General features: G+C 50.4%; 1 protein-coding gene across 3 annotated transcripts in view; it reads left to right on the forward strand.

Annotated features, from left to right (window-relative positions):
• Positions 1-12,774, forward strand: part of FBXL19 (F-box and leucine rich repeat protein 19) — a 36,770-nt gene extending 23,996 nt beyond the window's left edge. For all 3 annotated transcript variants that reach the window (XM_056863854.1, XM_056863853.1, XM_056863855.1), the window contains 4 exons: positions 6,610-6,773; positions 7,459-7,620; positions 10,427-10,645; positions 12,400-12,774. In XM_056863854.1, coding sequence (XP_056719832.1) covers positions 6,610-6,773; positions 7,459-7,620; positions 10,427-10,645; positions 12,400-12,623 — 769 coding nt within the window. In that variant the 3' untranslated portion in view covers positions 12,624-12,774. The remainder of the gene's footprint in view (positions 1-6,609; positions 6,774-7,458; positions 7,621-10,426; positions 10,646-12,399) is intronic.
• The last annotated feature ends 940 nt before the right edge of the window (positions 12,775-13,714 follow it).

The following is a 13,714-nucleotide window of genomic DNA, read 5'->3' on the forward strand; positions in this document are numbered from 1 at the left end:
ATTAACGTCCGCCGATCATGTGGAGGAGTGGGGGAATCGAACCCAGTTCTCCAGATTAGAGTCCACTGCTCCAAACCACCACTTTTAACTACTACACCACGCAAAGGGGGGGCACAAAGGTCGTGGAGCAAAGACTGGCAAAGGAAACATGCGAACGAATGTAGTAACGTGTACTCAGTCTGTCGCACTGGGAAACAAAGGGGTAAGCCGCGACCGTTTTGTGCCACCTTCAAAACTCCCTCGGTCTTGAGCCTGTGGGGCTTTATGTGCCCCCAAGCTTATTCAGGTGGTGCGAGGATCGCGGCATAGAGATTTGAGGTGGGCATGTGTGCCCCAGATGGAGTCTGCTTCACCATTCTGCCTGCGGTTGCTGCTATCTTTTATCAGACTACTGTACAGACTTGGGGACTTCCTTTATACCATTAAAGAGAGAAATCCCGCCATGCATGGGGCTGTGTTTCCTGCACCCAGGCAGCTCACTGGACACAGCTCTCATGATCGAACTTTTTAGAAGAAGAAGAGTTGGTTTTTATACGCCAACTTTCCCTACCACTTAAGAAAGGATCAAACCGGTTTACGATCACCTTCCCCTCCCCACAACAGACACATTGTGAGGTAGGTGGGGCTGAGAGAGCTGTGACTAGCCCCAGGCTACCCAGCAGGCTTTGTGTGTAAGAGTGGGAAAACCAACCCAGTTCACTAGATTAGCCTCCGCTGCTCATGTGAAGGATTGGGGAATCAAACCCGGCTCTCCAGATCAGAGTCCGCCACTCCAAACCACCGCTCTTAACCACTACACCACCCTGGCTCTCTGCTGTGGCCTTCTTAGTTGGGCACCTTTCTTCTGGCTCTGGGTGACATAAGATGGGACCTCCCTTTTTCCGCTCACCGCTTCTCTTGCTCGGCTTTCTCTTGGTCTCAGCCAGGGTTTCAGGAATCAGCTGCCCCGCAGGGCTGTCGGTTCTCTCCCCCGCCCAGGAAACCCTTGACTGTCTGAGGCGGTGTCAATATTGCTCCCTTCCTTCAGCACCTCAGCCCTGGTTTCGACACAGTGTTGACACAGTAAAAGGTCTTCCCCGTTCCGACTGTTTCGTCCAAACGGGGCTCTCGGCCGCTTCGCGGACTACTTTTTATGAGGCACAGCGATCCATAGCCTGGGCAGGCATTGGGCTGGTCTGCTTAGAGCCAGTGTGGTGTAGTGGTTAAGAGTGGTGGTTTGGAGCAGAAGACTCTGATCTGGAGAACTCCACATGAGCGGCAGATGCTAATCGGGTGAACCGGGTTGGTTTCCCCACTCCTACACATGACACCAGCAAGGTGATCTTGGGCTAGTCACTGCTCTCTTAGAGCTCTCTCAGCCGCACCTACCTCACAGGGTGTCTGTTGTGGGGAGGGGAAGGGAAGGCGATTGTCAGCCAGTTTGATTCTCCCGTAAGCGGTGGTAGAGAAAGTTGACATATTAAAAAACCCAAACCAATTCTGCACGTGTAGCAGCGCAATTTAGACAAAGCTTCAGGTGTGTGGAAAATAGATGGGCCGCATTTCTCACCCGAAAGCGTGACTTTTCAGTCAGGCCTCCAGGTACAGCTGGGATCCGCTCGCTCCTCCTGTCAGTTTGCCCGGATTTCTCGCATGGCACTCCTCCAAAGAGGACTTTGCCCCTCCCCATGTGCAAACAAAGGCCAAACCATGAAAAGCAGCTAGGTGCATATTTGCATCCCCCTGCAGAATGTGTGTGTGTGTTGGAGGGGAAGCGTTATGTTGGTGGTGGTGGAAAGTGCTGTCAAGTCACAGCCAACTTACAGCAACCCCATAAGGTGAGAGCCAGCGTGGTGTAATGATTTAAGAGTGGTGGTCTGGAGTGGTGGACCCTAATCTGGAGAACCAGGTTTGATTCCCCACTCCTCCACATGAAGATGATGAAGAAGAAGAATTAGTTTTTATATGCCGACTTTCTCTACCGCTTAAGGGAGAATCAAACCGGCTTACAGTCACCTTCCCTTCCTCTCCCCACAACAGACACCCTGTGAGGTCGGTGGGGCTGAGAGAGTGTGACTAGCCCAAGGTCACCCAGCTGGCTTCATGTGTAGGAGTGGGGAAACCAACTCAGTTCACCAGATTAGCCTCAGTCGCTCATGTGGAGGAGTGGGGAATCAAACCCGATTCTCCAGATCAGAGTCCACCGCACCAAACCACCACCCCATGCTGGCAGAGGCTAATCTGGTGAACCAGGTTGGTTTCCCCACTCCTCCACATGAAGCCAGCTGGGTGACCTTGGGCTAGTCACAGTTCTCTCAGCCCCACCGACCTCACAGGGTGTCTGTTGTGGGGAGGGGAAGGGAAGGAGATTGTAAGCCGGTTTGATTCTTCCTTAAGTGGTGGAGGAAGTTGGCATATAAAAACCAACTCCTCTTCTTCAGAGCAAGAGATGAACAGAGGTGGTTGGCCATTGCCTGCCTCTGCGTAGAGACCCTTGGCTTCCTTGTACTACCCAGGGCTGACCCAACTTAGCTTTTGGGATCTCACAAGATTGGGCTAGTCTGGGCCATTATAGTCAGGTCTGGGCAGCATTATTTTGCTTTCTGGAAATGATCTGGGGAGTTGATTGTTTCATAATGGCAGACTATACCCAGCCCTAACAAATGACTTTTATGTGGCAAATAAGTCTATGAAATGTTGCTAACCCTGGTGGCATCTGGGCTCGAAAAACCTTTCAAATAACACCAGGAGAAAAATTGCCCCCTTTCCACTACATCCTCCCTGACATTACCTATTCTTATTCCCCAGTATTAATTTTAGTTTTCCCAGGCTATGTGACCATTGTAGAATTTGCTTCAGCTCAGTCTGTAATTTTTAGCTGGTTAAATCTGTCTTTGGCTAACAAGATAGCGGGAGAAAATTGTCTCATGTTTATCAAAATGTCATCTGTCAGTGCCTCTTCTGAGGAAACTGATAAGCGGGAGGTAATTTTCAGTTATAATCAGTTCAAGCTACCTTTCTGCACCGTTAACGGCAGCTCACCAAAACTTTGAAAAAAATTAACCAAGTATGCTCTGAGCCCCCAACCTAGGGAGTTAAAATTTGTCGTAAGAACATGAGAACATAAGAAAAGCCATGCTGGATCAGACCCAGGCCCATCAAGTCCAACAGTCTGGACGCAGCAGCCAACCAGGTGCCTCAAGGAAGCCCACAAAAAAATGACTTCAGCAGCATTATCCTGCCTGTGTTCCACAGCACCTCATATAGCGGGCCTGCTCCTCTGATCCTGGAGAGAATAGGTGTGCATATTGACTAGTATCCATTTTAACTTGTAGCCATGGATTGCCCTATCCTCCATGAACATGTCCACTCCCCTTCTTGAAGCCTTCCAAGTTGGCAGCCATCACCACATCCTGGGGCAGGGAGTTCCACAATTTAACGATGCGTTGTGTGAAGACAAGAGTCACTAGAAAAGACAGTCATGCTAGGAAAAGTTGAGGGCAGCAGGAACAGAGGAAGACCCAACAAGAGATGGATTGACTCAATAAAGGAAGCCACAGCCCTCAATTTGCAAGACCTGAGCAAGACTGTCAAAGAGAGGACATTTTGGAGGACACTGATTCATAGGGTGGCCATGAGTCGGAAGCGACTTGACGGCACTTAACACACACACATTGTGTGAAGAAATACTTCCTTTTGTCTGTTTTAAATCTCACCCTCCAGCTTCAGCAGCTGTCCCCGTGTTCTAGTATTAAGGGATAGGGAGAAAAGCTTCTCCCTGTCCACCCTCTCCATACCATGCATAATTTTTATAGACCTCTATCATGTCTCCCCTTTGCCGCCTTCTTTCCAAGTTAAACAGCCCTAAGTGTTTTAACCGCTCCTCATAGGGCTGTTGCTCTAGCCCCCTGATCATTTTGGTTGCTCTTTTCTGCACCTTCCCAAGCTCTGCAATATCCTTTTTTAGGTGTGGTGACCAGAACTGTACACACTATTCCAAGTGTGGTCTCACTTGTCCCCACGTCTTAACTGACTAAAGCAACCACATTCAAGGATTCTACCTCGAGGCAGCCCTGTCCGCATTGACTTGCTCGCCACAGAAGGCCTGCGTGCCTACGATGCAATTTTTGTAAAGGACTGTGGTTATATTCTAGGGCAGTGCTTCTCAACCTTTTTTGCTCCATTCTCCCCTTTCACCACTGTTCAGAATATAATTTCCCCCTTCCCAAGATAGCCTAACAGTTATTGAAAACCAACTACAATTTTACAGATTGTACATAATCTACAAGACATTACACTTCAGCAAAATGTCCCAATTCCCCACCCCCTGGCACCCTAAAATTCCCCCCGGGGGAGAAATCCCCCCCCCCCCGTTGAGAACCCATGTTCTAGGGTGAACACGGTTGGGTCTCCTGGGTGCATTCAGAATTGCATTAGAGTAGATGCAGGAGATTTCTGCACAGAATGTGGGGCGGAGGGAGAGGAAGCAAACCCTTTCCCTCACCTATCTGAAGCAGCATGGTTTGAACGGCGCCTGAATTTTCTCAAGCAGGGCCCACGGCAGCTGCAGGAAGCTTTTTGAGGGCCAGACAAACTGAGATATGCATTCCTTTTTTTAACAAGAATAATCTCTATATAGCTTATTAGCAAAACAAAGTTTTCAAATACAGTTTTTCATTTTGCACATTTATTCAAAACTCATGGTTGTAAATAAACAGCATTAAAACCCAATAAATAGTGATGAGGAGGCAGAAGTAGAAAACAAAGACCACCGAGCATTTGAATGCTGGTCTTTCCAAGAATCTTTTATCAGACTTGACTCTTTGTTCTCTGTCATGCTTGGGGGGAAAAAACCAAAATCTGCATTTGCACCACCGGTTTGAAACAATTCTAACAGCACTTGCGTTGATGAGGTCTGTACATTTCTTGTTTCTTTTCGAATGGACGGTCCAGCGGTTCGCTTGAAGTACTACTCTGTGTCTTGTTTCCAATTTGCCATGTTGTTCCTTCCATAAAACCCAAGAACGAGGCAGGAGCCCTGAAACCAGTGGGATGGGGGAGGAGAGCAGTGTGAAAGGAGGCGGACGAAGAACAAGTGAAACAGGCCTGAATAAAAAAAATTAAATTTGCAGGGTGGCAAGCTAGCAGCCAAGGTTGAGGGCCTTCTCTCTGGAGGCCGCCTGCCGCACTTGGGAAAACAGGTGCATGAAGTGAAGGACATCTGCTAATGACTTAAGGTGCATGTAACCAATCCTTTAGGTACCCCAAATAACACGCACACAGACACTTTGTGCTGTCTCTCCCCCTCCCCACACAGACCAGATTCCATCCACCACGACGCGCCCCTGCTATTTAGCAATAAAAAATAGGCAGATCCATGTGCGGTTTTCCCAGTAGCTCACCTACAGCGTGGTGTAGTGGTTATGAGTGGTGGACTCTGAACTGGAGAACTGGGTTTGATTCTCCACATGAGCGGCGGACACTAATCTGGTGAACCGGGTTAGTTTCTCCACTCCCACACACGAAGCCATCTGGGTGACCTTGTGCTAGTCACAGCTTTGTTAGAGCTCTCTCAGCCCCACCTGTTGTGTCTGTTGTGGGGAGGGGAAGGTGATTGTAAGCTGGTTTGAGTCTCCCTTTAGTGGTAGAGGAAGTCGCCATATAAAAACCAGCTCTTCTTCTTTGACCTTAAGCGTGTGTCATGACTGCGTATGCTGAGGCTGCACATTTTTGGTAGGAGATGAGCAAACTGAGGGACGCACCTCCTCACAGAAGAACACCTGAAATGTCGTGGAACCCCCCCCCCCCAAGCTTCCTCCAGACAGAGTTTTGGAGACCGCTGGCCTCATGCCTTGAGCCACCAGCTAAACCTTCCCTTCGGTCTTTGCGGCTGTGTTTTAACACGTGCGTCTCCTGGCCTGAACTCGCTTGTTCTCTCTTTCCCAGCGTGGTATAGAGGTTAAGAGCAGTGGTTTGGAGCGGTGGATTCTGATCTGGAGAACCGGGTTTGATTCCCCACTTTTCCACATAAACGGAGGATGGCTAATCTGATGAACTAGGTTGGTTTCCCCACCCCTACACATGAAACCAAATGGGTGACCTTGGGATAGTCACAGTTCTCTTAAAGCTCTCTCAGCCCCATCTACCTCTCAGGGTGTCTGTTGTGGGGAGGGGAAGGGAAGGTGATTGTAAGCCGGTTTGATTCTTCCTTAAGTCATAGAGAAGATGAAGAAGAGTTGGTTTTTATATGCCAGCTTTCTCTACCACATAAGGAAGAATCAAACCAGCTTACAATCTCCTTCCCTTCCCCGCAACAGACACCCTGTGAGGTAGGTGGGGCTGAGAGAATGTGACTAGCCCAAGGTCACCCAGCTGGCTTCATGCGAAGGAGTGGAGAAACAAATCCAGTTCACCAGATTAGCCTCTGCCGTTCATGTGGAGGAGAGGGGAATCAAACCCGGTTCTCCAGATCAGAGTCCACCGCTTCAAACCACCGCTCTTAACCACTACACCATGCTGGCTCTCAGCGTGACATAACTGAGAGGAGATTGTAAGCCGGTTTGATTCTTCCTTAAGTGGCAGAGAAAGTCAGCATATAAAAACTGACTCTTCTTCTTCTTTCCCTGCCAGGTGCTGTGACAAGCGGCTCTGGACGCACATTGACCTGAGCCGTCGAAAATCCATCACTCCCTCCATGCTGAGTGGCATCATCCGCCGGCAGCCGGCCAGCCTCGACCTGAGCTGGACCAACATCTCCAAGAAGCAGCTCATGTGGCTCCTCAACAGGCTACAAGGTATTGCGAAGGGGGTGGGGGGGGGCCACCTTGCTGGGATAGTCACTGGCCGTTCTTGATTTCCGTGGGATTGATGCTGGACAAGTGGGCCCTTGGGAAGGATGGGGGTGAGGCGGAGGTTTGGAAACAGGGTCGTAACCAGAATTTCCCGGTTAGACCTCTTATCATGTCTCCCCTTAGCCGCCTTCTTTCCAAGCTAAACAGCCCCAGGCGTTTTAACCGCTCCTCATAGGGCAGTTGCTCTAGTGCCCGATCATGTTGGTTGCTGTTTTCTGCACCTTCTTAGCAGGGAAAGAATTTCTGGGCATGCCCAGTGGGGTGTCACCAATTTCCCCTCCCTGTGCTACACCTCTCACCGGTCTAAAGGTCCCCCCCCCCCCCAGCACTTAGAGGCAGGGCTCTGGTGCATCCACAGACTCCTGGATCCCGGCTCAGGTTTTGTGCATTCTCAGAAGTCAGGGGAAAATTACAAATAGGGAAAGTGAGGTATGGGGAGAATCAGAGTGAAGGACAAGGACTTATAGCTCCCGGGGAGAAGGGTCAGCTGAGGAGGGTCGGACCTCTGAGGGCCGTTGGAGTTGTCGCGTTGGGGCGAGAAGAGGATGGGTGGCCCGGGCAAGGGGAGGAGCGAGAGGGCTAGGCTTTTCCGCAGCTCACTTCTCCTGTCTCCTCCTCGCCTGCCCAGGCCTCAAGGAGCTCGTCCTGACCGGCTGCTCTTGGTGCTCGGTGTCGGCTCTCAGCACCGCCAGCTTCCCCTCCTTGCGGCTCCTGGACCTGCGCTGGATCGAGGATGTCAAGGACTCCCACCTCCGCGAGCTGCTGCTGCCTGCCACAGACACTAAGCCGGGTAAAGCTGGATCCACCCCACAGGTTGCTTGAGGGGAAGGGGTGTGTGGCAGACATTTAGGAGGGGGGGGGAACAGACAGTGCGACAACGTGTGGCGTGAACAGTTTTGAACACGTGAACACATGAAGCGGCCTTCTACTGAATCAGACCCTTGGGTCCATCAAAGTCAGTATTGTCTCCTCAGACTGGCAGCGGCTCTCCAGGGTCTCAGGCAGAGGTCTTTCACATCCCCTACCTGCCTGGTCCCTTTAAATGGAGATGCCGGGGATTGAACCTGGGACCTTCTGCATGCCAAGCAGATGCTCTACCACTGAACCACAGCCCCTCCCCAAAAATGGACTTTGTGGTTCCGCTAGGGCTCGAACCCAGGGTCTTCTGCGTGCAAAGCAGACGTGATAACCGCTACACTATGGAACCTTATAAACACCAAACTACATTTTTGTATTGTTTTTTGTACCTACTTGAACACATGAAGCTGCCTTATACTGGATAAGACCTTTGGTCCATCAAAGTCAGTATTGTCTACTCAGACTGGCAGCGGCTGTCCAGGGTCTCAGGCAGAGGTCTTTCACATCACCCACTTGCCTACTCCCTTTTAACTGGAGATGTCGGGGTTGAATCTGGGACCTTCTGCATGCCAAGCAGATGCTCTACCACTGAGCCACAGCCCCCTTTTTTTCAGCCACAGTTTCTCCCTCCATGGTGAAGATTGCATCTTATCCAGTGTATTCCACGTGGGTGGAAATGCAGACAACCAAGCGGCCTGTGTGGTAGGGGTGGAAAGGTTTTTTGCCACAGTCCATGAAGTTGGATGGTTGGCTGTATTAGTAACCGGGGAGCAGATGGCATTGGGTAGGTTGAAGGGGGAGTATTTCCCCAAGCAATGCAGTTTCCTGGTGAGAGCTGTCATTTGAACACATGAACGCATGAAGCTGCCTTATACTGACTCAGACCCTTGGTCCATCCAAGTCAGTATTGTCTACTCGTACCGGCAGCGGCTCTCCAGGGTCTTAGGCAGAGGTCTTTCACACCGCCTACCTGCCTGGTCCCTTTAATATTTTGTATCGTGTTTGAATCAAAAGGTATTGTTTTATACTGCCGGTTTGGGTAAGGCAATGTCCCTGCAAACATTTTATGTTTGTCTAAGGACCGTAAAATTGAATAAACACATGCACATTTATTTATAATATTTATTTATCGAAACTGCCGCACACGATGTTAGCAGTCTGAATTCTCTTTTAAGAGTGAGAGTAACATAAACTTCCATATGCTCAGGGCCAGGAAATAATGACAAGATGCTGCATGGATGCAACACAGAGAGGGAAAGAATCATAGAACCTTTGCTCCATAGCAACAGAGTCAGTAACTAGGGGTGGAGCATCGGCAGCCACGGAATCGTGTGCACTGCAGCATTTAAGCGCACATTTAAGAAATGGGCCAACTTCTTCACATTTTCCAGCCAGTCACTGGCTCCTCCCTCTCCCTCCGCTGCTCTCTCCTGTGCTGAGCTGAAGGTCTCCCCCACCTCCTTACTGTCCCCTCTCCCTGCCCTCGTTCCTCTGAGACATCATCAGACTTCCACACTGTTGATTGGTGGCCAGCGTGGTGTAGTGGTCAAGAGCGGAGGTTTGGTGGAGTCCGATCTGGAGAACGGGGTTTGATTCCCCACTCCTCCACATGAGCGGCGCCAGCTGGGTGACCTTGGGCTAGTCACACTCTCTCAGCCCCACCCACCTCACAGGGCGTCTGTTGAGAGGGGAAAGGAAGGTGATTGTAAGCCATAAATGGTAGAGAAAGTCAGCATATAAAAACCAACTCTTCTCTTCCTCCTCCTGCTGCTGCTGCTGGAGGACTGGGTTCAGAGATTCCCCCCCCCCCATTAGGTCCGCTACAGTTGCCAACCTCTAGGTGGTGCAAAAGCATCCAGTAGTACTTCTTATAAAAAAAAAAAAATCATAACATACCATTGCAGATTTCTAAAGTCAGTCTCTTTAAAGTAGACAAAAAAAAATACAGGTGGAGTTCCAGCATAAACATATGCTTAGAGAAAATTCAAGGAATTCAAAATAGGGATAAGTCAAACAAATTCAAACTACAAAATGATATTCAAAATATAGTTCTCCAACTAATTCAGGTTGTCAATTGCGCAGATAGTGTTCAGTATTATACAAACGCATTCAGGTTGTCAGTTCCCCTAATGGATATTCAAGACAAGTTCCTGGGTATATACTCGTTAACTGAAGAAGAAATTCCTTCTTCAGTTAATACTCTTTACTTTCTTCGTGAAATGACTTCTTCAGTTAGTAATCTTTAATCCTAATAGAAACATGTTAAATATAAAATTATGGTTTTAATATGTTAAGGTGCTTTTAACTCACTGTTGTATGTGATTTTATGGTTTCTGCTGTATGTTTTAAGGTAGGGGTGTCCAACATAAGGCCCAGGAGCTGGAGCCGGCCCCTTGAGAGCTCTTATCCGGCCTGCGAGACAGCAGAGACAGCCACTTCCCCCCTCTCAATCTGGGCTGGCGAGGCATGGCCTGGCCAAGTGACATTTATGTCATATATGGCCCTCGTAACAATTGAGTTCAACACCCCTGTTTTAAGGTTTGTGTGAGCCGCTCTGAGCCTGGCTTGCCGGGGTAGAGCGGGGCTATACGACTGATATAATAAATAAGTAATAAATAAATAAATCATTTTCATCCAGCATCTTTCAACAGGCAAGGAAAATATTGCTTGAAACGGGCCGCTGGACCCAATTCATCTCTGGCCCGTTCTTGTCCCCCCTCCCCTCTCCCAACCCCTAGGCCAGACCGACAGTCGGGGCCGGCTCCAGAACGTCTCCGAGCTGCGTCTCTCCGGGCTGGACATCACGGACTCCTCGCTGCGCCTGGTGATCCGGCACACCCCCCAGCTTGCCAAACTGGACCTGAGCCACTGCAGCCACGTGGGCGACCAGTCTGTTAACCTGCTGACCGCTGCTAACTCCCCGCTCCGAGAAACCCTCACTGAACTCAACCTCGCAGGTGAGTTGGGAACCCCTTGCCTCAGATGTGGGTCTCGATCCCGTCATGGAGGTTTGCTCCTTCTCACTCTGAGGCGGAGGGCATCTTGGAGACAGATGGGTGATTCCGGTTCTAAGGTAGGCAGGAACTTCTGCCCCGCTGTGAAGCTCTAGAGCCCCACGCGTCACCATCCCTACTGATGCCTTTGAAACTAGCTCCTTTCTGTTCCAGGCAAGCATTCCTGTCTTTTGCCCTGTAACTCTCAGGTAGCCAGCCTTCCTACCGGGACATTCAGTTGCTGACTTAAGAGCGGCAGTTCTCTTACAGAAGGATTTCAAAGGGAGATTAGAAAGAGAGACTGAATTACAACTAATAATGAAGCTCAAGACAATGCGTTCTCCGGGGTTGAATAGGGACCTGGAATTCCTGTCACATCACCAATGCTGATTTCTCCATGCCTACTACCCCTCTGCATATCACACCTGAGCCAATCACGCCTGCTAATGCCATTTATTTGCTGTGGACATTCACACGCTACTCCACAGTGGCTCTCGATCTGTTCTGTTTTGTTCTGAAGAGAGATAAGAACTGCTTGTGTTCATATCTGGAAGAGTCTGAACAGCAGCCAGGAAACTGCCTTCAGCAATGTATCAGTCAGCCATAGATTTCTAGGAATGTTTGAGGGTGCTGAGAATTTTCCAATAGAGGTCTCCAGCATTTCCCACACACACACACAGACACACCAAAGTGGTTTTGAATATTCCTGGTTAGAGGGAGTGACTCTTAAACCGGTTTAAGTCTGGAATACAGCTATGCAAGCCCTCTTAAGATTTCCCTGTGCTTGCCCTGGTGGTCCTTGGGTTTGAAAAAACTTCACCCAGCACTTCTGTGTCCGTTTTCTCTTTTTCAATTCTTTGCCTTTTTTCCCAAGTCTCTCTGCGTTCCTGAGGACTAGACGCTTGCCTGTCCTTTATCTATGTAGATAGATCATGGTGGGTAGCTGTTGTTAGTCTGTCACTAGCAGTAGAAAAGGGTAGGAGTCCAGTAGCACCTTAAAGACTAACAAAACTTCTGGCAGGGTATGAGCGTTCATGAGCCACGGCTCACTTCTTCAGATACAGCTAGAATGTGAGTCCATCTGACATTAGACTGCTGAATTACAACTAATATTGAAGCTCAAGACAATGCATTCTCCTGGACTGAATAGAGATCTGGGATTCCTGTCTCACCACCAATACTAATTTCTCCAAGCCTATTACCCCTCTGCATATCACACCTTATCCAGTCACACCTGCTAGTGTCATTTACTTGCTTTTGACATTTATACTGCCACTGTGTGTCTGATTCACTCGTCTCTACTTAAGGATAGATGGACTCACATTCTAGCTGTATCTGAAGAAGTGAGCTGAAGTGCACGCCCTGCCAGAAATTTTGTTAGTCTTTAAGGTGCTACTGGACTCCTACCCTTTTCTACTGCTAAGACTAATAAAATTAAAGACTAACAAAATTTCTGGCAGGGTATGACTAAAGACTAACAAAATTTCTGGCAGGGTATGAGCTTTCGTGAGCTCATACCCTACCAGACCTTTTCTTAGTTTTTAAGGTGCTACTGGACTCCTACTCTTTCCTACCTCTAACAATCATGTAGATAAGATTTGCGGGGAAGGAAGGGGCCATCTCCTTCCCCACAGCACGGGGCCCCCTGATGTGAATCACGGCTGCCCCCACAACTGTAAAAGGCCTTTGACTCACCCTCCCCCCTCCTTGCCTCGCAGGGTGCAACCGGCTGACGGACCAGTGTCTGCCCCTTTTCCGCCGCTGCCCTCGCCTCTCCCTCATCGACCTGCGCTCTTGCCACCACGTCACGCCCGAGGCCTGCGCTCGCTTCGCCGAGGACTCCGCCTCCAACAGCACCTCCGTCCCTCCCGCCCCCGGCTCGGCGCCCACCGGGCCTCCTTTCCGTTGCCCTGAGGAGAAATTGCTGCTGAAGGACAGCTAATACCCGCCCTGGGGTGGAGGTGCGGGGAAACTCGGCCTTGCCGATCGGACGACCGGACCGGAACACGGACTCTGAGAGAACCTTTTTACTTAAAGCCATGCACTGAACCGGAGTGGCGTCTCCACCCCCTTAATGTGCGCAGCGAAGAGGGTGGAGGGTTGCGTCCCCCCCACCCCGGTCTGGCCTGTAAGGGGGGGACAGGCCACCTCTCGCTCCACCCCTGCGCCCTCCCCTCCCATTCCAGGACGGAGCCACGGAGTAAGTGGGGCCTGGGGTAGCCTTGTTGCTTTACGATGCTGGGGAAGGGGGTGTTCTTCCCATCATGCACTGCGCCGTCTCTCCCTCTTCTCCATTGGTCAGTGCCACAGTTGGTACCATGCTCTGGGGGGGAGGGGATTGGGGGGAGACACCCAGCCTTGAAATGCTGGCTCGCAAGGTAGGCAGCTTATTGTATGGTGTCGGACTCTCTCTCTCTCTCTCTCTCTCTCTCTCTCTCTCTCTCTCTCTCTCTCTCTCTCTCTCTCCCTCTCCCCCTCCCTCCCTCCCTCCCCTCACCCCCCTCGCCACAAATCTGCACTCCAGTCTCATCCACCTCCCCCCCCACGTGCTGCCTTTATACTTTCGAAAGTTGCGTGAATGTTTTCTGTCCGTCTCTCATTCCTCCTCTCTCTGTTGTTCCTTCTCAACGGTTTGATCCAGTGTGGTTTTAATGGGGTGGGGGGGAGGGGAGCCAGGCAGCTGATACTTATGCGCCCCCCGTACCCCACCACATTACCCGCCCGCTGAAATTTCCGTCCACCTCTGCTGCAGTGTGCAAGTTACCCGTACCCGTGCACAGGATCTGCTCCGTGGAACCCTGGAACGAGACATTCTCTGTAGATGTGCAGTGCCGCTCACCATCTGGGCACATGCGCGGCAGGCATGTCCGCTCCTACCCCAGCCCTCTGTGACCTCTCCTTCTTCCCACCTGCTTCCCCACCCCCGGTTGATGTGCGTGCCCCAGGATCTTGACACGTGTGCCTAACCTGTACCAAATCCCTCATATGCACACACTACAATCTATTAACACTGTATCCCCTGCTGTATTGTTT

Source organism: Euleptes europaea, chromosome 18, assembly GCF_029931775.1.
Source record: "Euleptes europaea isolate rEulEur1 chromosome 18, rEulEur1.hap1, whole genome shotgun sequence".
Lineage (NCBI taxonomy): Eukaryota > Metazoa > Chordata > Lepidosauria > Squamata > Sphaerodactylidae > Euleptes > Euleptes europaea.